At 46.9% G+C, this 25,452-nt stretch overlaps 2 protein-coding genes and 2 long non-coding RNA genes across 8 annotated transcripts; 2 read left to right on the forward strand and 2 right to left on the reverse strand.

Moving 5' to 3' along the window:
* The first annotated feature begins 1,932 nt into the window (after window positions 1–1,932).
* LOC145524650 (GTPase IMAP family member 1-like) lies at window positions 1,933–6,413 on the forward strand. 3 transcript variants are annotated; one of them, XM_081537336.1, is made up of 4 exons: window positions 1,933–2,128; window positions 3,164–3,345; window positions 4,404–4,463; window positions 5,409–6,413. In XM_081537336.1, the coding sequence occupies exons 3-4, from the start codon at window positions 4,421–4,423 to the stop codon at window positions 6,260–6,262; spliced, it is 897 nt and encodes a 298-aa protein (XP_081393462.1). In that variant the 5' UTR covers window positions 1,933–2,128; window positions 3,164–3,345; window positions 4,404–4,420; the 3' UTR covers window positions 6,263–6,413. The 3 variants fall into 3 exon arrangements, with proteins under 3 accessions (XP_081393462.1, XP_081393461.1, XP_081393463.1); XM_081537335.1 differs by lacking the exon at window positions 3,164–3,345; XM_081537337.1 differs by lacking the exon at window positions 3,164–3,345 and having other exon boundaries at window positions 4,415–4,463.
* Window positions 6,414–12,144: 5,731 nt separating this feature from the next.
* On the reverse strand, window positions 12,145–16,569 carry LOC145524660 (uncharacterized). Its single transcript, XR_014067731.1, has 2 exons — window positions 16,035–16,569; window positions 12,145–14,128 (listed from the first exon to the last, which is right to left on the reverse strand). It is a non-coding gene; the product is annotated as an uncharacterized LOC145524660 (long non-coding RNA).
* LOC145524645 (GTPase IMAP family member 5-like) lies at window positions 15,083–23,034 on the forward strand. Of its 3 annotated transcripts, none has more exons than XM_081537322.1 (4): window positions 15,083–15,161; window positions 15,812–16,137; window positions 19,145–19,193; window positions 21,901–23,034. In XM_081537322.1, the coding sequence occupies exons 3-4, from the start codon at window positions 19,151–19,153 to the stop codon at window positions 22,785–22,787; spliced, it is 930 nt and encodes a 309-aa protein (XP_081393448.1). In that variant the 5' UTR covers window positions 15,083–15,161; window positions 15,812–16,137; window positions 19,145–19,150; the 3' UTR covers window positions 22,788–23,034. The 3 variants fall into 3 exon arrangements, with proteins under 3 accessions (XP_081393448.1, XP_081393449.1, XP_081393447.1); XM_081537323.1 differs by lacking the exon at window positions 15,812–16,137 and having other exon boundaries at window positions 21,901–22,405; window positions 22,542–23,034; XM_081537321.1 differs by lacking the exon at window positions 15,812–16,137.
* On the reverse strand, window positions 18,830–24,125 carry LOC145524667 (uncharacterized). The gene is made up of 2 exons (XR_014067738.1): window positions 19,892–24,125; window positions 18,830–19,277 (listed from the first exon to the last, which is right to left on the reverse strand). It is a non-coding gene; the product is annotated as an uncharacterized LOC145524667 (long non-coding RNA).
* Window positions 24,126–25,452: the final 1,327 nt, after the last annotated feature.

Here is a 25,452-nt window from a genome sequence, read left to right on the forward strand (position 1 = left end):
TAACAAGTGAGCTGTAAAGTTCCTGAGATCACATGTCTTTAACTCCGTGCTATGGTTTTATCCTCCGAAGATGGTAAATGGACATATGGCTTATTTCTCTGACACAACCAATTCACGCTCAACAACCACACACGACACAGACATCAATAGTCTGTTTTATGTGCATAGAAAGGGGCTCAGCTAGATTTTATCCCTTGTGTCCAATCCCAGTCAGCGTTGAAACATACTAAAGGCTTATGTTTCAGACAAAAGAGTGGACCTAGTATTTTGCATTTTGCATTTGCAGTAGTTTGCATTTAACATCTTCCTGTTAAATGCAACTAGAATTTATTAAAATAAACACAGTCTTTATGACTGATGAGCTCACTAGATAATTAGGAAAACTCCAAGGATGCAGCAAACAATACGCATAAAAGGGAGGTGGGAAAATGTAAGAAGGATGTAGAGCTGAAAGCACCCTCTCATAACCAGGTAAACCCTCAGGCAAAGTCACAGGTGGTGAAGGAAGACTCCACACGTGTGCGTGAGAACACTGAAAGGCAAGGAGTTATCAAAGAAACACCAAAAGCATCTTCATGAAAGGTATATGTTGGATAGCAAAGACTTAGTCAAGACTGGTCTACGTGGTTCGGACTAGGGTGAAGCCAGTGAGGAGCCATATTCACCTCAGTCTTAAGGAAACACTCACTCCTGGGGTCATTCACCTGTAGGACTGGCACTTGAGAGACGTTGGCAGTGTGTCTCCTTCACCTCTGTGCCCTGGACACCAAACTTTCCTCCCACTAGTCCTGGCCCCGCTAGTCTAGTGGGAGAATGAGAGACTGCGGGCTTCAATAACGCTGAATGGAAAAAAATGGGGGTGTCAGTCATTCAAGTGACACTGTACCTGGAAAAAATGAATGGAAAACAGTTGACCTTGGATCTCTTTCCTACTTGAAAAAAAATGGGCTGGAAAGAAAGATGAAATAGCAGGTACCAGCCAGTAGATTAGGGCTCAGGACAGTTGTCCTTCCCACATCCAGCAACAGTCAACTCTAAAAAGCTTAAGTTGGATTGGTGACCTGACCAGTTCTAGGGCCAGTCCTTTGGTACCTGTTCACCACGCCACTGGTTCTTTTACTGACCTCACTCTCATGACCCTCATGAGAGAAGGCAGAATAACTAGAATATCAGTGATACCAACACAGATGACCAGACCAAGCCCCCACATAATGCTAACTTAGGAACAGTGTAAACGTATGGTGGCTCAGCAGTAAAGAATCCACCTGCCAATGCAGAAGACACAGGCTCGATCCCTGGGTTAGGAAGATCCCCTGGAGGAGGAAATGGCACTCCATTCCAATATTCTTTCCTAGAGAATCCCATGGACAGAGGAGCCTAGTGGGCTGAGTCCATGGGGTCACAAAGAGTCTGACATGACTGAGCAACTAAACAGCAACAACAGTTCATCCTCAATACGTTGGCTAGCTTCAAGTCCTTCCATAGCTGAGAAGATGTCCTTTCTCAGATAAAAATCTGCTTCTGAATTTTTCTGACAGACTGGACCCTTAGAGGAGCACCGGCCATAGGGATGTCCAGTCAATGGTCGGCTGTTGAGAAAAGCTATCGTGCTCTTTGTTCTGGAGCAGGAAGCACCCTGGACTTCTTTTTTGGGGGGGAAATGCCTACACGGTAAAAAGTAATTGAAGATTAGATCACTAAGCAGTTCTAGAAGGAGACCCAGGCCTTGGTGTCCTACAACAAGATATTCGGTATGGGGGTGGGAAGAGCCCTGCTGGAAAACACAGAAGATTAGTCACAACGGGAGGGAGGTTTTGTAAGATAAATGCTTTAAGTCTACAATGAATGTTCCTGTCTCTTTAAATCATCACCACCACCTAACCCTCCCTCTGGGCTCACTGGAGCTTTGAGTCTCAAAGACTTCCTCTATGCAGAGTGGAAGGAAACTGCCTGCCACACTCAAAACCAAAGGGAAAGCAGAGATCAGGGCCTTCTTGGATCACCGGTGAGAGCCTGTCACCAGGAAACACGAGCCCCGCACGGAGCAGGAGCTACAACCGACCAGAAGGAACATGGTTCTGAGAGCATTTACTCTCTGAGCACCCAGGCTCCACCAGGCACCTTTCGGGTGAGTAAGAGCCAGACCCATTAAGATGGGGCATCCGGATTTGTGACGATGTTCCAAGTTTCCAACAGAGGAAGTTCAAAAAAGGTTTATGAGCATCGTCTCCAGTCTGGAGGGCACACATTTCTGTCTCCTTCCACACTTCTTCCATACAGTAAGAAAAGTGTGTACTGGAACCATGTCTAGGAGTACAATACATTTTAAAAGACATTCAACATTGCTCAAACTACACTTTCAGCACAGGCAAAAGATCTCTTCCGTGGCCCCCAAAGCAATCTAACTTCAGAGCAAGTTATTGGTGTGGTGTATCAGGATACCATCAGAATTCAACCCTGCCCCAGATCCCCCCTCTTCCCTCTGTCCACAGTAAGGGACCCTCAAGAGACTAAAGAGGTTAGGAACAAGGTCTTCAACCCCTCGTCCTCATGACCCCTGACACACTGGCTCCCTAATTCAAGTCTCTACCACCCCTGCTGTAGGAACACCTCAATTTCCCCATCTGTACAATGAAAGGGTCTGAATAAATGGCTCATTTCCAAACTCTGATGTGTGAACTAATGATATCAGATACACTGGATTCATAAATCATAAGTTCTGAGCATGATCCCCTCAGAATTGACATTTTTAAAGAATATTCAACTAATTCTGAAAAACAACACGTTTGAGAGGCACTGAGTTACATGAACTTTGAGTTTTCAGAGTATTCAGAATACAGGAATCAACATCTTTTACAATAAAAAAGAACACTATTTGTCACCCCAGATTTCAGTAAGAGCTTACTGCCTTCTTAAAATTTATTTTAAATGATTTTAACCCACATTTCAAACTGTCTGGAAATCCCAGTGACCTACTCGAGAGTTCTGTGGATTCCCTGTAGCACATTTTCTCATTTCCATCTTTGGTGAGGACCTCTTGCTTTAGCTAGTCTTCTTCTTGGATCTGAACCTGTGGCTCTTCATTTCTGCTCTGGTGTCAATTATAGGAGTTTGTTGATGTCTTATCACAAAATAACTAATCATATCATGTGATTTGCCCTAGGGTAAACTTTACTGAAAGCTTTGCGTGGGGGCAGCAGGAGAGTGACGGCAGAAACACCAACAGCTTCGGCTTGAGTTCTGAGTCCTTTGGCCAGAGAGGGGTTATTCACTCAGCCTCTCCCTTTGCTTTTCCTTTCTTGTTGGTGCCAAATGGGGTTGAATACAGTTACCTACAGGAATGAGGTGGGTGACATGAGGAGGTAGAATTTGAAATGGATGTTGAAGTACAGGCAGGACTCAGGCAGAAATGTGGGGTGGGTTGAAGGGTCCTGGGAGGGAAAGCATGAGGTAGGTTGGGAAAGGGCGCTGAAATCTGCTGTGTCTGGAGTGGCTGACTGGGGGCAGGGGTGAAGAGGGGGCGGGCGAGGTGGGATTCTTTGGAAATGAGGCTGGAGAAGTAGACTGAGCAGAGACTGTGGGCTCATGTTCAGAAGCTTGCGTGACCAGGCAAACCATCACAAAATGTTTAATTGTATTAAATGATGTTTGAATGGGTATAACCATTGTACTTTGAGAAGCCTCAGATTCAAGGGCCAGAACATAAAGAGCTGGAGGGGAGCATCCCAGTCTCCCCATATTTAGATACATAAGGAGAAGCCAAACTATGTGGTTATCTGAGAGCAGAAACTCTCCAGATGAGTTTGGGAAATACGTCTGTTTTCCAATTTTCTTCTTGCTTGTCTCACAGGCCAGCAACCCTAAGGTAGATCCTCAGTCAGTGAGCAAACTCTTGTCCTTGGGGTTTTCAAAGCCCACCCTCGCTCCTGAAACTCCTGGGAAATCTTGTTTTCAACAGCTTACGTCACTGACATAGGTGCTCAGTCTCTTAGTTGTGTCCTATTTTTTCTGACCCTTTGGACTGCAAACTGCCAGCCTCCTCTGTCCAGCAATTTTTCTGGCAAGAATACTGGAGTGGGTTGCCATTTCCTTCTCCAGGGGAATCTTCTTGACCTAGGGATCGAACCCACATCTCTTGCATCTGGGATTAAGTATTATCATCTCCCCTTTGCTCTTTGCATTTGGGGGCCCTGAGAAGACAAAGCCAAGCTCACCAGGTGTTCTCACAGCATCATCCCAACCCAGACCAGGCTCCTCCAGTGTCTTCCCTAAACTCCGATGCTCAGAGGAAGGCAGGAACTATGACCTTCTCACAGTGGGGTCACCAGCATTTTGGACTTGACCTGACACTGTAGGCAGTTACATCTATTTGATAAATGAGTGAATGAACAAATTGTGTCTAGGATTCTTTCAGGTAATCATGGGAGGACGGAAGATGCCAAGAGATGAAGAAAACGCCTATGGTAAGAATATGTCTCACAATGAGTGTTTGCCCCCAGGAGTGAGCTCTAGGTAGTAGGGGGATGGGCTAATTCAAGACTGAACAGAGAAGGCGAGAGGCATCTTGATGCTGGGGTGAAGCAGCAAGAGGCCTGGGGCTGGCACTTCACCTGGATCTTTACCCCCGCCCTGCTGTGACATATTAAGTTCTTTGACTAACCTGCAGCTCTGTTCCCAAAGTAAAATCAATAAACAGAAGGGGATGTAGAGGGCATCAGATTCTGTATTAGAGGGAACATGATTCACCAGGTAGAAGGTGTTAGGGAACACGGATGGAGGTTATTAGCAGTTTTAAGAGAGAGAAGAGAGGAGGAGGAGGGAGGGAAGAGAGATGGCCTGGTCTTATCCTCCCAACAGCCTATGAGGACAGTGCTACAATATTGATTCCGTTTCTGCAGAAGAGGATTAACACTTAGATTAAGCAGCTCCCCAGGGTTACAAGGCTGGTAGAGGACAGGTCTATGATTCAAACCCCGGCTATGGGACTCCAGATAGCCCTCCTGGCTGGGCCCACTGCCCCACCCCTTTCTCCAGTGGGACGGTATCAGGGAAAATAAGACAGAGGCTCCTGAAATTGTCAATGGGGACCAGCTTTGCAGAGCCTGGATGACAGATCATATCAAACGAAGTAATGGCCTGTATTACAAAGGCACATCCTCTAGAGAAACGTTCAGCAGCTGCTAGAGCACCTACAGCTGCACGTGTGACGCCAAAGACAGGAGAAATAGATGGGTAGAGACTCCCTTGGAGTGCCCAAATCTCGCACCAGGTCACTCAGTAAAGGTTTGGTCCCAAACACAATCGTGGAAGCGCTCTGTTCTCCTTTGCTCGCAAGGCGTCCAGGAGACCTGGGGACCGGGACATGTCGCTCTCAGGTTCCGAAGCTTACAGACCACCGGTGCCCACAGGTTTCCAGGAGTTCAGGTCCGCCCTGCAGGAGCGCAGGCTGCGCCTCCTCCTGGCCGGGAGGTCGGGGACCGGGAAGAGCGCCACGGGCAACAGCATCCTCCAGCGGAAGCACTTCCTGTCCAGGCTCGCGGCCACGGCGGTGACCAGGGCCTGCGCCACGGGGAGCTGCCGCTGGGCCTCGTGGGACGTGGAAGTCCTCGACACCCCGGACCTCTTCAGCCCCGAGGTCGCCCAGGCAGACCCGGGCTTCGAGGAGAGAGGCCGCTGCTACCTGCTGTCGGCCCCGGGGCCCCACGCCGTGCTCCTGGTGACCCAGCTCGGCCGCTTCACCGCCCAGGACCTGCGGGCCTGGCGCGGGGTGAAGGCGCTCTTCGGGGCGGGCATCGCGGCGCGCGCCGTCGTGGTCTTCACCCGCAGGGAGGACCTGGCGGGGGGCTCGCTGCAGCAGTACGTGCGCGACACCGACAACTGCGCGCTCCGGGAGCTGGTGGCCGAGTGCGGGGGCCGATGCTGCGCCTTCGACAACCGAGCGGCCGACGGGGAGCGGGAGGCGCAGGTCGGGGAGCTGATGGGGCTGGTGGAGGAGCTGGTGAGGGACCACGGCGGCGCCCCCTACACCAACGACGTCTACCGCCTGGCGCAGACCCTGAGCGGGCTGAGCCCCGAGGAGAGGCTGCGCAGGGTGGCGGAGCAATTGGCTGCCTGCGCTCCGATGTGGCCGCTGGCCGGGCTGTGGCGGTGGCCCAAGGCGGCGCTGGGGACCCGGTATAAGCTGGGCCTGGCCGCTCTGCTGGGCACCCTGTACCTGCTGTACCTGCTCTGCAGGCGCCAGCCCGAGGCGGTGACTGGGTGACCTCAGTCTTGCAGGTCACCTGTCAAGAAAGGACCTGGACACTTGGATCTGAAGGGCGATTTCAAAGGAATCAGAGTTTTCAGAAATTTCATGTTTACTCCAGCACATAGTTTTAAAATAAAGTTGTACCACTTTAAAACATCCTTAAAAATGTGTTTAGTTATCTTGATGTATTGGTCGTCTGTGAGAAATCTTAAAATGACTGGCAGTTTTCAGTAGAAAGTGGATTCCTTGCAAAGGGAAAACCCACTCTTTTTATTTTGAGCTTGTGTGTGTCTGTTTGCTGGTTGGTTTGTTTAGACACTGCCTTCCTCTCTTTGGACTGCTATTTTAAACAGAGAGAGAGAGTCTGGGTGGCTTAAAAACAGCAGACATTTATTTATTCCTCACAGTTCTGGAGGCGGGAAGTTCACGATCATGGTCGGGTTTGGGGGAGAGTCCTCTCTGAGACTGCAGAATGTCAGCTTCCGATTGTGCCCTCACATTCAGTTAGAACAATCAATTAGAACAAGGCACTAATTCCAATCATGAGGAATCTACCCTCCTGACCTAAGACCCTCCCAGTGACACCACCTCCTAATACCCTCCTCTCCAGACTAGGTTTTCAACCTGTGAATGTTGAGGGGGGAGGGGGTGGACATAAACATTCAGACCACAGCCTGTACAGACTCTTCTTGATATTTTCTAGTTCTTATAGGTAGTTATTTCCCTTCAGTGATCCTTGCAGATTTTTATTATCATCAAGGAAAGAGACGTCACAGTCAAACATGTTAATGTTTAATTCCAGGTGACACTGAAAGTGAAAGTCGCTCAGTCGTGTCCAACTCTTTGCAACCCCAGGGACTATACAGTCCATGGAATTCTCCAGGCCCAGATACTGTAGTGGGCAGCCTTTCCCTTCTCCATGGGATCTTCCCAACCCAGGGATGGAACCCAGGTCTCCCGCATGGCAGGCGGATTCTTTACCAGCTGAGCCACAAAAAGAATCGACCTAGCAATCCAGGAGACTCAGGAGCTGTGTGTTTGATCCCTGGGTCAGAAAGATACCCTGGAGCAGGGAATGGCAACCCACTCCAGTATTCTTGCCTGGAAAATCCCATGGACAGAGGAGCCTGGTGAGCTATAGTCCATGGGGTTGCAAAGAGTTGGACACGACTGAGCACACACACATACATCAGTTTATTTACCAGTAGAATGACTTGGAACCAAGAAGTTAAATGTGACTATACTGAAAATAACACAATTTTCAATTTTCTAGCATGTATTATGGTTCATGTCTGTCCAAAATGAAGTAAGATTTGGGGAAAATAACATGCAATGTCTTCAATGTAGTTATCTATCTGGATTTTTATGCAAATAATAATAAAGTTCCTGTCTCAAAGAGAGGAAGCCGCAGGTGCATCAGCAGAGAACCACAGAGAACTCGAGGTTAGGTTTGGCTGCAACGTTGTGGGGTTTTACAGGGGGTGGGTCAACCCACCTAAGTCCTTGAATGCCATCCTTACATTGTGTAAACAATCGTTATTATTATCCTTTCTTTATTTCTGAAACAACACTTCAAAGGGAAGCCTTTCTATCAGCTAAGTCTATGCCCCGACCAGTAACGCCAAAGAAGCTGAAGTTGAGCAGTTCTATGAAGACCTACAAGACCTTCTAGAACTAACACCCAAAAAAGATGTCCTTTTCATTATAGGGGACTGGAATGCAAAAGTAGGAAGTCAAGAAACACCTGGCGTAACAGGCAAATTTGGCCTTGGAGTACAGAATGAAGCAGGGCAAAGGCTAATAGAGTTTTGCCAAGAGAATGCACTGGTAATAGCAAACACCCTATTCCAACAACACAAGAGAAGACTCTACACATGGACATCACCAGATGGTCAACACTGAAATCAGATTGATTATATTCTTTGCAGCCAAAGATGGAGAAGCTCTATACAGTCAGCAAAAACAAGACCGGGAGCAGACTGTGGCTCAGATCATGAACTGCTTATTGCCAAAGTCAGACTTAAATTGAAGAAAGTAGGGAAAACCACTAGTCCATTCAGGTATGACCTAGATCAAATCCCTTATGAGTATACAGTAGAAGTGACAAATAGATTTAAGGGACTAGATCTGATAGACAGAGTGCCTGATGAACTATGGACAGAGGCTCGTGACATTGTACAGGAGACAGGAATCAAGAAAATCCCCATGGAAAAGAAATGCAAAAAAGCAAAATGGCTGTCTGAGGAGGCCTTACAGATAGCTGGGAAGAGAAGAGAAGCGAAAAGCAAAGGAGAAAAGGAAAGATATTCCCATCTGAATGCAGAGTTCCAAAAAAAAAACAAGGAGAGATAAGAAAGCCTTCCTCAGGGATCAGTGCAAAGAAACAGAGGAAAACAACAGATTGGGAAAGACTAGAGATCTCTTCAAGAAAATTAGAGATACCAAAGGAACATTTCATGCAAAGATAGGCTCGATAAAGGACAGAAATGGTATGGACCTAAGAGAAGCAGAAGATATTAAGAAGAGGTGGCAAGAATACACAGAAGAACTATACAAAAAAGATCTTCATGACCCAGATAATCACAATGGTGTGATCACTCACCTAGAGCCAGACATCCTGGAATGTGAAGCCAAGTGGGCCTTAGAAAGCATCACTACGAACAAAACTAGTGGAGGTGATGGAATTCCAGTTGAGCTATTTCAAATCCTCAAAGGTGATGCTGTGAAAGTGCTACACTCAACATGCTAGCAAATTTGGAAAACTCAGCAGTGGCCACAGGACTGGAAAAGGTCAGTTTTCGTTCCAATCCCAAAGAAAGGCAATGCCAAAGAATGCTCAAACTACCGCACAATAACACTCATCTCACATGCTAGTAAAGTAATGCTCAAAATTCTCCAAGCCAGGCTTCAGCAATACGTGAACCGTGAACTTCCAGATGTTCAAGCTGGTTTTAGGAAAGGCAGAGGAACCAGAGATCAAATTGCCAATATCCGCTGGATCATCGAAAAAGCAAGAGAGTTCCAGAAAAACATCTATTTCTGCTTTATTGACTATGCCAAAGCCTTTGACTGTGTGGATCACAATAAACTGTGGAAAATTCTGAAAGAGATGGGAATACCAGACCATCTGACCTGTCTCTTGAGAAACGTGTATGCAGGTCAGGAAGCAACAGTTCGAACTGGACATGGAACAACAGACTGGTTCCAAATAGGAAAAGGAGTACATCAAGGCTGTATATTGTCACCCTGCTTATTTAACTTATATGCAGAGGACATCATGAGAAACGCTGGGCTGGAAGAAACATAAGCTGGAATCAAGATTGCAGGGAGAAATATCAGTAACCTCAGATATGCGGATGACACCACCCTTATGGCAGAAAGTGAAGAAGAACTAAAGAGCCTCTTGATGAAAGTGAAAGAGGAGAGTGAAAATGTTGGCTTAAAGCTCAACATTCAGAAAACTAAGATCATGGCATCTGGTCCCATCACTTCATGGGAAATAGATGGGGAAACAGTGGAAACAGTGTCAGACTTGATTTTTTGGGGCTCCAAAATCACTGCTGATGGTGATTGCAGCCATGAAATTAAAAGATGCTTACTCCTTGGAAGGAAGGTTATGGCCAACCTAGATAGCATATTTAAAAGCAGAGACATTACTTTGCCAACAAAAGTCCGTCTAGTCAAGGCTATGGTTTTTCCAGTGGTCATGTATATATGTGAGAGTTGGATGGTGAAGAAAGCTGAGCGCCACAGAATTGATGCTTTTAAACTGTGGTGTTGGAGAAGACTCTTGAGAGTCCCTTGGACTGCAAGGAGATCCAATCAATCCATCCTAAAAGAGATCAATCCTGGGTGTTCATTGAAGGACTGATGTTGAAGCTGAAACTCCAATACTTTGGCCACCTCATGTGAAGAGTTGACTCATTGGAAAAGACCCTAATGCTGGGTAGGATTGGGGGCAGGAGGAGAAGGGGATGACAGAGGATGAGATGGTTGGATGGCATCACCAACTCGATGGACATGGGTTTGGGTAGCCTCCGGGAGTTGGTGATGGACAAGGAGGCCTGGCGTGCTGCAATTCGTGGGGTCGCAAAGAGTCGGACACCACTGAGCGACTGAATTGAACTGAACTGATGCGGGAGGACACAGATACCCCAAGACTATCAGGGCTCAGTTGTGCTAAGGGAGAGGGTGATGTGCGGGAGGTGGGGAGCAGGCCGGAGGGAGAATGGGGCTGGGGGTGGGGTGTGTGGGGGGGCGGGCGGTGAGATTGTGCGCAGGCACCTTAGGGCCCTCCCAGTTCCGTGGAGCATGCAGGAGTCTATGCGCATGCGCTTCAACGCCACCTCAGAGTAAAGTTCGGGGGAGACTCGAGATGGACTCTGGCCTTAAGCCTGCCTGCAGTTGGGGGGCCTGAGGGCAGTGACTTAGACTCAGTGAAATTTAGCTGGAAAAAAAATTTATTATCAATTCCTTCTTTCGCTGCCTGCTGGGCCCTTGCAGGGACTCTCAGCCAGAGAGAAAATCCTTCTACAACCTGAGGCACCCCGGAAAGGGCAGATGTAGCCAGGACCACCAGTGTCTGCAGCTTGCCCATCCAGGGCCACGTGTGCATGAGCACCCGCTGTGGGCCAAGACTGCTTACCACAGGGCTGAATTTAACCTGCTGTTCTTTCTTTTTTTTTCTTTTTCTCACATCCGAATGTACATCTATACCCTCCAATTTCTATCATTACTTATTATTTGTCTTGTTTGTAAATGGAAATACGATTTTTAAGATAAATATGACTGTTAGTTGCTCAGTTCAGTTCAGTTCAGTCGCTCAGTCGTGTCCGACTCTTTGTGACCCCATGGCTCTTTTCCTTAGTTGCTCAGTTGTGTGCAATTCTTTGCTACCTGATGGACTGTAGCCTGCCAGCCTCCTCTGTCCTTGGAATTCTCCTGGCAACAATACTGGAGTGGGTTGTATTCCCTTCTCTAGAGGATCTTCCTGACCCAGGGATTGAACCCGAATATCCTGCATTACAGGCAAATTCTTTACCATCTGCTGCTGCTGCTGCTTCTAAGTCGCTTCAGTCGTGTCCGACTCTGTGCGACCCCATAGACGGCAGCCCACCAGGCTCCGCCGGCCCTGGGATTCTCCAGGCAAGAATACTGGAGTGGGCTGCCATTTCCTTCTCCATCTTTACCATCTAAGCTACCCCAATGTGAGTGTCCCTATGAACTAGCTCAGAGACTTTGTGGCCAAGGGGCTTCATCTTTTCTTAAGATGTATATATTAAAATTAATCTTAATATGTATGATGAATTAATGCAAGAGAAAGCACTTTGTAGGTTAAATTCAATATGATACAGAAATGAAAAGTGTAGAGGAAACATCATAATAATAATCCTCAAAATAAATTTCATGCTCATAAATACATAAATTTCACACTCATGAATACTCCACATTTAGTATTTGTAATCATAACTATTCCACATTATTCTATTCCACAGAGTTGGGTGCTAGTGGTAATAAAAGGTCCATATGATTAGTCATCAAATATATTTACAAAGTACAATCAAATTTGTACTTATTCTCTAAAATATTGCTAGTTTCTAAGTCTTAGATTTAGAACTATATAGATTCATAAGTGGGACTTCCCTGGTGGCTCAGCCCTGTGGTAAGCAGCCTTAGCCCACAGCGCATGCTCGTGCACATGTGGCCCTGGGTAGCTTTTCCCTTCTCCAGGGGATCTTCCCGACCCAGGGATCTGTCAGGGGATTGTGTAATTTGCTCAATTCTGTCTCGTCACAACAAAAATTTGAAGCAACAGACGTTAAAGCCCTTTGACAGACCATGTCTCAGCTCTCAGAGAGACCGTGTTACAGCTCTCGGACAGATCAGTGTCACAGCTCTGTGTTACAGCTCAGTTTTATTTAGAAAATAAAGGAAAATACATCCTCGAGGCGTGAGGGCATGCCGACCAAAAGACGCAAAGAGGAGAGAGAGAGAGAGCCAGAGAGCCAGAGAGAGCAAGAGGGAAAGCGAGAGCAAGAGAGAGAGAGAGGGAGGGAGGGAGGGAGGGAGGGAAGGAGAGAGAAAGATCGAGAGAGAGACAGAGAGAAAGGGGAGAGAGAGAGAAAGAGGGAGAGAGAGAGAGAGAGGGAGAGGAAAGGAGAGGAAGGGAGAGACCTCGCCCCCACCCCCGGCCCTTTGGCTCCTCTTTTTATGTTTTTTTCCTCCTCTGGGCCTGACCTGTGTAAATTGGGCTAGCCAGGAGTGCTGTTTGTCCTACCTGAGGTCCTCACTCCGGTCCTCAGACCTTACTTTCTTCTTTTTTCTTGGGCTTTCCCCTTCCTAGTCTTTTAGCCACTACTATTCTGGACTCCTTTTTCCTATTCCAACTACCTAGCAGATCGAACCCAGGTCTCCCGAATTGCAAGAGGATTCTTTACCAGCTGAGCCACAAGAGAAACCCCAGTATAGTCCATGCAGTACCCACTCGAGTGGGTAGCCTATCCCTTCTCCAGCAGATCTTCCCAACCCAGGAATCGAACTGGGGTCTCCTGCATTGCAGGCTGATTCTTTACCAACTGAGCTATGAGGGAATATCTTATAGTCAACCTCATTCTTGGCCCAATTCTTATTTTGTATTTCCTTTTACTCCTTACCCCCATTAAGTTTCAGTTCAATTCAGTTCAGTCACTCAGTTGTGTCCAATTCTTTGTGACCCCAGGGACTGCAGCATGCCAGGCCTCCCTGTCCATCACCAGCTCCCCGAGCTTGCTCAAACTTATGTCCGTTGAGTCGGTGATCCCCATCCAACCATCTCATCCTCTTTCATTCCCTTTTCCTCACACCATCAATCTTTCCAAGCATCAGGGTCTTTTCCAGTGACTCAGCTCTTAACATCAAATGGCCAAAGTATAGGAGCTTCAGCTTTAGCATCAGTCCTTCCAATGAATACCCAGGGCTGATTTCCTTTAGGATTAACTGGTTTGATCTCCTTGGTGTCTAAGGAACTCTCAAGAGTCTTCCACAGCACCACAATTTAAAAGCATCAATTCTTCAGTTCTCAGCCTTCTTTATGGTCCAACTCTCACATCCATACATGACTACTGGAAAAACAATGGCTTTGACTATATGGACCTTTAATGACAAAGTAATGTCTCTATTTTTTAATACACTGTCTGGGTTTGTCATAGATTTCCTTCCAAGGAGCAAGCATCTTTTAATTTTGTGGCTGCAGTGATTTGGGAGCCCAAGAAAATAGTATCTGTTACTGCTTCTACTTTTCCCCCTTCCATTTGCCATAAAGTGATGGGACCGGATGCCATGATCTTAGTTTTTTGAATGCTGAGTTTTAAGCCAGCTTTTTCACTCTCCTCTTTCACCATCATCAAGAGGCTCTTTAGTTCGTCTTGGTTTTGTGCCATTAGAGTGGTATCACCTGCATATCTAAGGCTGTTGATATTCCTCTTGGCAATCTTGATTCCAGCTTGTGATTCATCCAACCCTGCATTTCACATGATGTATTCTGCTTATAGGGCTTCCCAGGTAGCTCTGCTAGTAAAGAATCCGCCAGCAATGCAGGATAAAGTGAAAGTGAAGTTGCTCATCATGTCCGACTTTTGGGGATGCTGTGGACTGTAGTCCGCCAGGCTCCTCTATCCGTGGATTTTCCAGGCAAGAATACTGTAGTGGGTTGCCTTTCCCTTCTCCAGGGGATCTTCCCAATCCAGGGATCAAACACGGGTCATTGCAGGCAGACTCTTTACCGTGGCAATGCAGGAAACACCAGTTCAATTCCTGGCTGAGGAAGTTTCCCTAGAGAAGGGATAGGTTACCCATGCCAGTATCCTTGGGTTTCCCTGGTGGCTCAGGCGGTAAAGAATCCACCTACAATGAGGGAGAGCTGGGATTAGTCCCTGTGTTGGGAAGACCCCCTGGAAGAGGGCATGGCAACCCACCCCACTCCAGTATTCCTGCCCGGAAATCCTCATGGACAGAGGAGACTGGTGGGCTTCAAGTCCACGGGTTTGCAAAAAGTCAGACAGGACAGAGCAACTAAGCAAAGCACAGCACATTCTGTGAATAAGTTAAATAAGCAGGGTAACAATATGCAGCCTTGACGTACTCCTTTCCCAATTTTGAACCAGTCAGTTGTTTCATGTCCAGTTTTAACTGTTGCTTCTTGACCCACATACCAGCACCACAATTCAAAAACATCAATTTTCAGGAGACAAATAAGATGGTCTGGTATTCTCATCTCTTGAAGAATTTTCCAGAGTTTGTTGTGATCAAAAAGAACTGCCTACCACTCCTCAAAAATCACACACACACACACACACACACACGCACACACACTCCCTAAGAACAGACACTCCAACCCCCAAAACAAAAGAGAAGGACAATGGCTTTCTGACTCCCAGTTCTGTGGAGTTTCTGGAAAGGAAGAGGGTTCCATTCTATCCTGTTCTGCACTTGTTCCAGCTTTGCACAGAAGGTAAAGAAGTTCTCGGCGAAAACCCAACACTCCCACGGAGGCAACCAGTGGGCTTTAGCAAGGAGCGGGTGAGGGACGGGGAGTTGGGGGCGTCCATAGTTTGCTCTCTCACAATCCAAACATCACTTATTTTCTTCTCTCACGTCTTAAAGAGGAAAGGGCGAGGTGCTCGCGGTCTCTGACAGGAAGCATCCCTGAGTGCGGTGGGGGTTGGAGGGTGGAGGTTGTGGGGCGGGGGAGCGGGGGGCGCAAGGTCTGAACCATGTGCTCTCGAGTTTCCGCGGCAGCAGTTTCTTCCCGCCCGGAAGGGACAGGGGGCGCCCTCCGTCAGCCCCACCTTCCTTCTCATCCTACAGTCGTGCCCTGCAACCTTCGGCCGCGCGCTCCCGCCGAACCGCTGGCACCCAGGCCGCAGCGCCGCGCCTGGTAAGGGGACCCTGGCGGGGGTCCAGGGTTATGGGAAGGCGTGGGGGTGGGCGGCGAGGAGCAAAGCAGGAGGGGAGCTGGGACTGGGGAGGACGTCTGGAGCCAGCAGTTGAGTCAGGGTTATTGACTTCTGGTGCGACCTCACACCGGTTCCACGCCTCTGGGCTCCCCTGTAAGTGAAACCTGGCGCCGATGGAGAGCGTTATGGACAACAGCGGGTTCCCAGTGCGACTGAAGCGGGTTTGGGAACCGCTCACTCCGCGTTCTCAGCCCACCGCTTTCCACAGGGCTGCGATCTTTTCCGTGTCGTGGCCTACTTCTTAGCTCCTTTGATTTTCATAAGCTTCACAGGGTTTCATAGAGCTTCACTAATAGTCTCTTTCATTTGACAGATGAGAAAAACTGAAATTCACAAGGTGCCCTAAGTAGGTAGAGCGAACATCTTAAGTTTTACCTTCTTAACTTCTCCAATACCAGCCCCGGCCCATCCCTGACAAGCACCACCTCCCAGAGATGGCAGGGTGCAGGAATCCATTCCTAGGGCTCCACAGGACGAGCACCCTCACTGAGTCAAATGTTCCCAACGAAACCTCTCAGTGGACATTGTTCCAAGACCTTCATCTTCTGAAAGTCACCCCATTCTCCCCCAGAGACACCACACATTTCCTGCGACACGATGTAGAACTCGATTCTATGGCAGAGAGACCCCATCGTGTACAGAAACCATCCCTTGGTCTGCTGCGTCCCCCTGTGAGCACCGCGTTATGAAATCATGATGCTAAACTGTGAAACCAGCGATGCCAGGAAACAGAGGGACCGGGGCACACCAGGAAGGAGAGGCTCGTGAATAAGGAAAATGAAAAATGTTTTTACCTTTCCTAAAACAGCATACATGAGGGAGCCCGCTTTCTCATGGTCTGATAAAATAATGTATTGTCAAGATAACGTCAGGGTCGTCCAATTTAAAGATCAGAAGGTAAATGATGTTCATTTGCTTCAGCCTCCTCCCTAAGTTAGATCCTCCTGCTGTTGCTGTCAGATACCCTTATAATCTCTGCTTGCACACCGTCTCTATCATGATTCCTGATCCCGTTTGGGGAGGATTAAGATTTTCTTGTGGAGAAGAAATCTGCCTCCATTCTTCATTCCCCTACTTTTGTCTACTTTGCAATTGACACATGTCACATTGCTTCAGGTTTACATTGCTTCCAGATGTCTTCTTAGGCTTGATTCAGTCCTTTTAATATCCTGTCATTTCAGCATCTCCATCAATATCCTTTCTGACTAGTCTCTGGACACTTTGATATTTATTAATATCCACTCCCCAAAATCCATTCTTCAGTGGAATGTCTCCCCGGTGGCCTGACCCACTCAGAAGATGGTTCAGGACGGTGCTGCACCTCTGCTCACCAACCGGAAGTTTGATGGTGTTTTGTGGCAGCCACAGAGCTCCATTTGGGTCACACAGATCATCAAGCCACAGAAAAACACCAGATGGTTTAAAACTGAAATCCTTCCGTTCTGAGCAACTTCTGTCCCCTGCAATTTTATGTTTGAATTAAAAAAAAAAAGTGCACCCAAAATTTTGCAATACACTTCTCTTTGTTGGTTTTAGGGCAAGCTTCTACCCTGTTGGCTTTAGTTTTGTCTTGACCAGGGATGGCAACATGTATGTGATGTTCCAAGAGGCTGGTTGACTTTATAATCGCTTTTCTGCCCTGATAAATCTAAGAGAATATGCAGGCAAAATGTGTCATTTTTTGCTCTTAGCCTCATGGCAGTTGTGTGATCATGGGCAGATCAGTTAAGGTTCCGTTTCCCAATATTTTAATGGAAATTTTAATACCTATCTTGGTCATACGGAATTTTGAAGAACAATTAAAATAGTGGACATAAAAGAAACTTAAAAATTTAAAATAAATGCACAGAGGATTATTATGATGGTAAAGTTCATCAACGTTGTCACCACTATCTTCGTCATTTTTACCACATTGATATACTGATTGCAATATATAGAAAATCTCATCTGAGGTAGAAATGATGTCAGAGAATTTGCACAGTTTTAGCAAAAGCTGGAGTATAATTTATCAGAGGCAAGGTTGGCATGTGGGAAAAGATGATGAGGACAATGCTCTTCTGGTGCTGAAGGAAGGGAAAGGGGTGTGGGAGGAAAAGGAAAGGAAGGAAGTTATCTTAATATATTCTGACGGTGTGACAAGGGATGGTTTCCCTAATGGGGACCACTTCTATGCATCCCGACTGAGTGAAGAGAAAAATGTAAAAAAGGTAGTAATACCAGAATCAACCTAAATAAGCAAAACAGTTATGAAAACCATTCTGAATTCAATGTTAATCAATAAAATGCAAGTTTAAACCAATTAAGACATAAGACATTCTAATGTATGTCCAAAAAGGTAACCAAAAAATTAAAAATCTAGTATTACCAAGTGTAAGATTACCAAGTATTACCAAGTGAAGATTTGAGGGATGCTCGCATGTGGCTGCTGCCAGCATGATAGCACAAGTCTCCTGGAGTCGGACTTGGCAACATCTAGTTGGGTGGAAGCTGTCCATCCCAGAGATTGTCATGTGCACAAGATGTGTGCAGGACTCTTGTGCAGCACTCTTGGGGGTAGCAAGGATGTATTTGGAACACCAAATGTTTGTTAAGAAAGAATTGGATAAAATGTTACATAAATAATGTCACTTCCATAAAAGATTAAAATACCAAAAAGTACTATATCTTAACTAGAGACTGATGTGTATGTACAAGTGTAAATACACAATTGAGAAAGAGACATAAACATCTCCGAATACTGATTACCTCTGAAAGGAAGAGTGAGACTGAGACTGGGGAGTGGAGGAGTCAAAAAATAAAGAAATGGAGCTATATGTGTAATGTTCTTTTAATGTTGTCAGTCCAACAGAATAGCAGCAATAACAAGGCCAAAATACTGAGATTTGTTCATTGCAAAATGGTGGGCATTCATTTCATTCCTCTGTGTATCTCTCTCCTTAAAATGTTTGTTTCATGACTGCATAATTTTTAAAATTGACTAAATAAAATACAGGCCCAGAGTTCATCTTAATTATAGTTGCCTATCTCATGCTTGCCTCTTCTAACGCACACTTATCTTTTCTAGCACCAAGAAGAATGACACAATAGCATGCCTCAGCTGATTGAAACCTTTATCTCCACGGTTTTGCCAATTTCTGGTGACATTGACTGGGATTTTTTTAAGTGGCTATTGATTTAAAGACATTTGATTTAAAACTGAGCAGGCAATGACTTTATCCTGAATTTGTCCCAAATGTTGCTTCTGTCCCTCAGTCATGGCACCAGGTTCTCTTCCCCCAGCTGCTCAGAGGGAGGGAGAACGGTGACCATGTTTGGCCCTCTTCCCCTTCTCCCTCTCATGTCCATCCTCAAAGGAGCGCTGGACCCCAATTCTACCTCCCACTGGAAGGTACATTGTACTTTCCTCTTTGCAACTGGTATATCCATCTGATATGTATAGTTTCTGGGACTGAAAATGCCCTGTACTTCAAACAAACCACTATTCGTTTACAGTAAGGCAACTTTTATTCTCTAGTCTAGCAAGTTTGCCTACCTCGATTCTAATAATAATAATAATGATAAAATAATAAAAAGTCTGGCTTCTCATCCCTAGAAGAAGGCTTTCTTTATTTCACGCCTTTTCAGCTTGAAGGGAGATAATCAACTGATTGTATTCAAACATTTTTTGCTTTCCTGTAGAATGAGAAAAAAGCATGAGTTCACTGTGTTAACATAACCTAGCATCACCTGGCTTGCTTAAAGTTATATATGGATATTTGAAAGCAAAATATAAGTTAGAAAGTTAGCAATGGAAATGGCTCATGTAAGGATAATTATTTTTGGCTGTCTGAATTGGAGGGGTTCTCAGGCCTTACCAACTCCTATAAGAACACTTGCTTTTATTCCTTTCTTCTTTTTATTCCAGAAGTGAATGGAAGGGCTTCAGAAGAGCAGATACGGAACCATGGCTGAAGGTAAGAAACCTTCCAAATTCTCAAGCACTCTGAACACCAGGGGAAAGTCACTGTCTTCCCTCCTCCACTCCCTGACCTCAAACACTGAGACAGAAGAGAAACCCAATTATTTTAAACTGCAGAAGAAAAAGTTAGCTATCATGTTCTTTGGGCTTCCCTGGTGGCTCAGCTGGTAAAGAATCCACCTGCAATGAGGGAGACCTGGGTTCGATCCTTGGGTTGGGAAGATCCACTGGAGAATGGAACAGCTAGCCACTCCATTATTCTGGCCTGGAGAATTCTATGGACTGTATAGTCCTTTCCCTTCTCCAGGGGATCTTCCCAACCCAGGGATCAAACCCAGGTCTCCTGCATTGCAGGCAGATTCTTTACAGCTGAGCCACAAGGGCAGCCCCAGTATAGTCCATGGGGTCGCAAAGAGTCGGACACAACTGAGTGACTTTCACTTTCATCTTGTTGTTTATCTTCCCTGCCATCAGCACAGCCCACACACCCAAGTGTGAAGCTCTGCCCTGCACAGTGATGTATGGGAAATGTGGAAACAAAACTTCAAGTCAGAAGTCAGGGGATTTGGAACCAAATTGTGAAAGTTTTTCCCACCTGTGCTCAGCTGAAAAGAGGGCAGGTTCCCCATGTGTGCATGCTAAATCACTTCAATTGTGTCTGACTCTTGGCACCCTTCTGGGACTATAGCTCACCAGGCTCCTCTGTCCATGGGATTTTCCAGGCAAGAATACTGGAGTGAGTTCTCATGCCCTCCTCCGGGGGATCTTCCTGACCCAGGAATCAAACCTGGGTCTCTTGCATCTCCTGTATTGGCAGGCCACTTCTTTACCACTAGTGCCACCTGGGAAGCCCAAAGTTCCCCCATAGAGATTTAGTAATCATATTTGGAAAAAAAATCCAGAATACTTAAGGAAAGGCAGAACCAACATAGAGTAAAAGGAGTAAAATAACAGATTTTAGGAGCCTAGAATGAACTGAATTCATTTGGGCTTATAAGAACTCCAGAAATCCTTGCATTCTCACTCTCTTCATCCCTAGAAGACTTAGCTCTCGGTACAGAGTGAACCTCACCAACACCACTTTTGTTATAATTTCCTATAATTCTATCAGCCACATCAATGATCTTTCCAAAATATGTATTGCTAACGTTCTTATCATCTCTTCAGCCACATCCAGAATCATCTGTCAGATTCTTCCCCTGACATTAACCACAAGCCTTCTGTAGGCTCACTTTCCAATAGTCAAATCCCTACCCTAAGAGCAGAAACCCAGGGACATTCAGCTTGTCTTCAGTGGGAGGTCACTGGGACTCTAACATCTGAGACTTCCTTTACCCCCAGGGTTCAGATGGCTGTGATGAGCAGTCTGTGTGCCTGGGAACTGGTGGGTGAAAAGCAGATGATATTTTCTCATTTGTGATTTATCCTCACCTCCTTGTAATTTCACCTGAGATTAGCATGAAACTGGCCTAAGTACCATCATGGAAAAAGCAAAGGATCACTTTTCGTTCCGAAAACCTGTGTTTTCGTTGGTCCTGAAGAAGTCCTTAGAGCATCCTTCATGGTATAGCAGTTCTGGCTCTTGGCTATGGGTCCAAGCTTGGGCTCCCAATGTGGGCTTCCTACCAGTCAAGAGCCATGTAAAGTTATATGCAAACATCTGTATGATTTTCGTATCACTGTTTGGCAGAGAGAGGTCCATAGCTTTCATGAGATACCATGAAAGGTCAGGGACAGGAAAATCTTAAGAATCACTAACTTTACCAACAAAGACCTACTGTATGGCACAGAGAACTCTGCTCAATATTCTAAATAATCTAAATAGGAAAAGAATTTGAAAAATAATAGATACACGTATAGGTATGACTGAATCACTTTGCTGTACACCTGAAACGGAAACAACAATGCTCATCATCTTGTTGTCATTGTTCAGTCGCTCAGTCATGTCCTCCTCTGAAACCCCATGGACTGCAGCACACCAAGCTTCCCTGTCCTTCACCATCTCCCGGGGTTTACTCAAACTCATGTCCACTGAGTCCGTGATGCCATCCAACCATCTCATCCTTTGTTGCCCTCTTCTCCTCCTGCCTTCAATCTTTCTCAATACCAGGGTCTTTCCTACTGAGTCAGCCCTTCTTTGCATCAGGTGGCCAAAGTATCAGAGTTTCAGCCTCAGTATCAGTCCCTCCAATGAATATTCAGAGTTGATTTCCTTTAGAATTAACTGGTTTGATCTCCTTGCTGTCCAAGGGACGCTCAAGAGTCTTCTCCAGCACCACAGTTCGAAAGCATGAATTCTTTGGCGCTCAACCTTCTTTATGGTCCAACTCTCACATCTATACAGGACTACTGGCAAAACCGTAGCTTTGACTAAACAGACCTTTGTTGGCAAGGCAATGTCTCTGCTTTTTAATACACCGTCTAGGTTTGTTATAGTTTTTCTTCCAAGGAGCAAACATCTTTTAATGGCTGAAGTCACCATCTGCAGTGATTTTGGAGCCCAAGAAAATAAAGTCTCTCACTGTTTCCATTGTTTCCCCATTGATTGCTGTGAAGTGGTGGGACCAGTGCCATGATCTTAGTTTTCTGAATGTTGAGTTTTAAGCCAGCTCATTATCTGCTCCAAGAGTAAATAAAAATTAAAAAAAAAAAAAAAAAAGAATCACTAGCGTGGTAAAATAAGAAAATTCTTTCTTTTACAGGTGGGATAGAACATCAGGGCTTTGAACCCTCCTCCTCGTTGAGGATCATCCTAGTAGGGAAAACGGGCAGCGGGAGAAGTGCCACCGGGAACAGCATCCTCTGCCAGCCAGCTTTTGAGTCCAAGCTGGGGGCCCAGGCAGTGACCAGGAAGTGTCAGAGGGCAACAGGCACGTGGAATGGGAGGGCCATCCTGGTGGTGGACACGCCCCCCATCTTTGAGTCCAGGGCCCAGGATCAAGAGGTGTATGAGAATATTGGAGCCTGTTACCTGCTGTCGGTGCCAGGGCCCCACGTGCTGCTGCTGGTGACCCAGCTGGGGCGCTTCACCGAGCAGGACGCGGTGGCTGTGACCAGAGTGAAGGAGATCTTTGGGGCAGGAGCCGAGAGATACATGGTCATCCTCTTCACCCACAAGGAGGACTTGGCAGGCGGATCCTTGGATGAGTACGTGGCAAACACAGACAACCTCAGACTGAGGAGCCTGGTCCGGGAGTGCGGGCGAAGGTACTGCGCCTTCAACAACCGGGCCTCCGGGGACGAGCAGAGAGAGCAGCTGGCCCAGCTGATGGCCGTGATCGAGGGGCTGGAGCGGGAGCACCAGGGCACCTTCCTCACCAATGAGCTCTTCTTTGATGCACAGATGCTCCATCAGATGGGGGGTGGTGCCCGTGGAGAAGGTCAGAGGCGCTACCTGGACAAGGTACGGCTACAGGTTGCAAAGCAAAAGCAAGACCTGAAAGAGGCTGAGAGAAACTGTGCCTTCAAGGCGCTCCTCCAAATCAAAGCCTGGATCGTTTCTCATGTCAAAATATTTGTTCTTCTTGTCCTATGCCTTTTGATTTTTCTTACCATTGTAATTATTTTGTGTAATACCCATCAAGGCTGAGCATTTTCAGATGACACCTGCCTTCAGCTTTCATTTTTTTCAGAGTCAGCATATCTATCTATGTTGATTGGGAACTTTATTTGCTTTTTACATAATTTCACTTTCAATTTTGCTTCCTTGCATCAGACACCATCCCTTTTCTTCAGTTGCTTTTTAGGTAAATAAAATCCAAACAGAAAAAAATTCTCCTTTCTGTTGTGTTAAAAATGGTGAGGGCAAATAATAAACTAACCACACCATCAAGAAATATTGGGGAGTTTGTGGAAAGGAAAGTGAGTGGACTGACATGCTGTGTGAGTGAGCGTCTCACCGGGGACCTACTTTTTACAGTTAAAATTGCTTATTTTATATGAAACATACTCTGACTTCCTTGTAGGTTGTAAAAAAAAAAATTATACACTCCATAAGAGAGAAAGACTAGGATGGTCTGGGACGTCTCTGGGTGTGAAGAGGCTGGGGGAGAAAAGAGGAAGGCCCTGGAGAGGGGGTGGGGAGGAGGATCTCTGCAGAGTCAGCTGCTGGGAAATTAAGGAACCAGAAATGCTTAGAGCAGGGCTGGGCAAGAACCAGATGGTGAGTGTAGGAATTCAGGCTTAGCCAACCATCTGGTCTCCTTCAACACTCAACCATCCTCTTGAGCACGAAAGCCACCCTGGACAAGAAGGAAGTGACCTGCAAGGCTGCATTCCCTACAAGTTTAGAAATTTGAATTGCATGAACTTTTCATATGTGGCGATGAAACATTCTGCTTCTTTTGATTTATTTACCCTTTAAAAAATGTAAAAACGCTCCTCAGCTCACAGAACTGGCCTCAGCCTGGATTTGCTCTGCAGGCTGTGGTTTGCCAATCCCCGTCTTAGAGGAGGTTTTCCATCATGGGTTGAGCTGGGATGTAGTTGAACATCTTGAACCCCAAGGTCAGCACAATCGTGTGTGATACCTGTAGGAATTTGAGGAAAGGGTGGCATTGCACATTTCAGTGGTAGAAAAGAGAAGCAGGCAGACACTGGGGTGAAGTCTGAGTGGTGGTCACCAAGTCAGTGGAAAGAGGAAATCAGATGAGGAAGTGTCTGGGTGACCCCTTCCCAACTTCTTCTATGGGATCGCTGCCCGTCCCTTTGTACCTTGTAGGGGAGACCCGCAGTCTCACAGGCAGCTTGTGACTGTGTGGGTAAATGATGAACTGTCTGTGATGCCCAACTCATTGCCCATGTCCCCACTGGTAATAAAGATGCAGTTGATCTCGACAGTGCTATCCCATAACCGATTCCGATCTCGTGCAAGGAGTGTTATGTGTGAGCTCCTCAAGCCCTTGAAACACCAAGCAACTCAGAGTTCTCAGACCAAGGGCCTCCTCCTCAGTGCAGTCTTCCCAAACTGTCTGACCCAAGTTGGCCTCTCCCTTCCTTGACTTCATCCAGTCCCGCTCCACCCCCATGTAGCTGAGTGCCGAGGGTCGGGGTCTCTGCTCGGCACCAGGGATCTGAGAGAAGTAAGGCCAGAGGCACCTGTGCGGTAGAGGGAGGAAGGCATATAAAAATGAGGGTGAGCCGGAAGTGAGCGTCCACACAGGGAAGCAAGGGTAGCCCTCGCTGGTCATGACTAGAGAAAGCCCGGGCAGCAACGAAAACCCAGTGAAGCCAATGAATAAATTAAAGTAAAAATGGGTGTTAGAGAAATTTGTCCGCCTTGGGATGTCAACCAGAAGGAGAGCATGGGCTTGGGGGCAGAGGCGCCCTGGCCAGGGTGGGGCCAGGACTTCTAGAAATGTGCCGGCTCCTCCCTCCAGGACTGACTTCAGGCAGAGGGAGCAGACAAGCCATTCAGTATCACAGTAATCCAAGTCTGTGCCCCAACCAGTAATGCTGGGTCAGGCAGAACATTGAGAATCACTGGAGGAGGCAGGGAGGGACCAGGTTGGGAGAGGGGGGGCCCTGGGAGGGTTCAAGGGCTTTCTCCCCGAGGTTTTTAAGCAGGTTAGGAATTTCAGGAAGATCATACTGCAGGAATGTGGCAGTTGGACTAAATAAGTGTGAGCCTGGGAACAAGGATTCACATTCAGAAGAAAAGAATTCCATCTCAGTCATCCATCGGGGCCTGAGCCCTAATGGGAGGTGTGGGGATGGAGAGGACAGGACAGGAATGGGGACACCGAGGAGGTGAATTGACACAGAGTGGCACTGACAGCAAGGTCGGGAGGGAGCCAGCTTTCTGTCTTGGCCTCCCGGGGACCCTGGCTCCTCCCACTGCCCAGGCCCTCAGAGGAGACTGGGCTGAGCAGAGGAAGGTGGACACTTCAGATCTGATGGAGTCGACCTTGAAGCCCTCTGGGCTGGGCAGTCTCCTCCTCCCTCCAGGGCAGGCACTGGACCAGGGAAACTCACTAAAGAAAGTATTTGGGAGCAGGGCTGCGGGAGGATGGCCCCCTTCCAGGGATGCAGATGGTCGGCTCCCAGACCTCCCCACAATGAGAAAGCATCTCTCTCCCCAAGAGCAGCGTTTCTCAGTGAGCCAGATGGCATTCCACCTTTGTTGACTTTCTAGGGGAGTAAAGCTGGAGGGTGAACCCAGGAATATTTTGCAGTAGAGGAGGAGAAAGGGTCGTGCTCCACCTTGACTCACACATGGATGTTCCCCAACGTAATCTCTTGGAAAGTGTTCAAAT

The sequence above is a fragment of the Giraffa tippelskirchi genome, chromosome 10, assembly GCF_054371585.1.
Source record: "Giraffa tippelskirchi isolate mGirTip1 chromosome 10, T2T-mGirTip1v1.2.pri, whole genome shotgun sequence".
In the NCBI taxonomy this organism is placed as follows: Eukaryota; Metazoa; Chordata; class Mammalia; order Artiodactyla; family Giraffidae; genus Giraffa; species Giraffa tippelskirchi.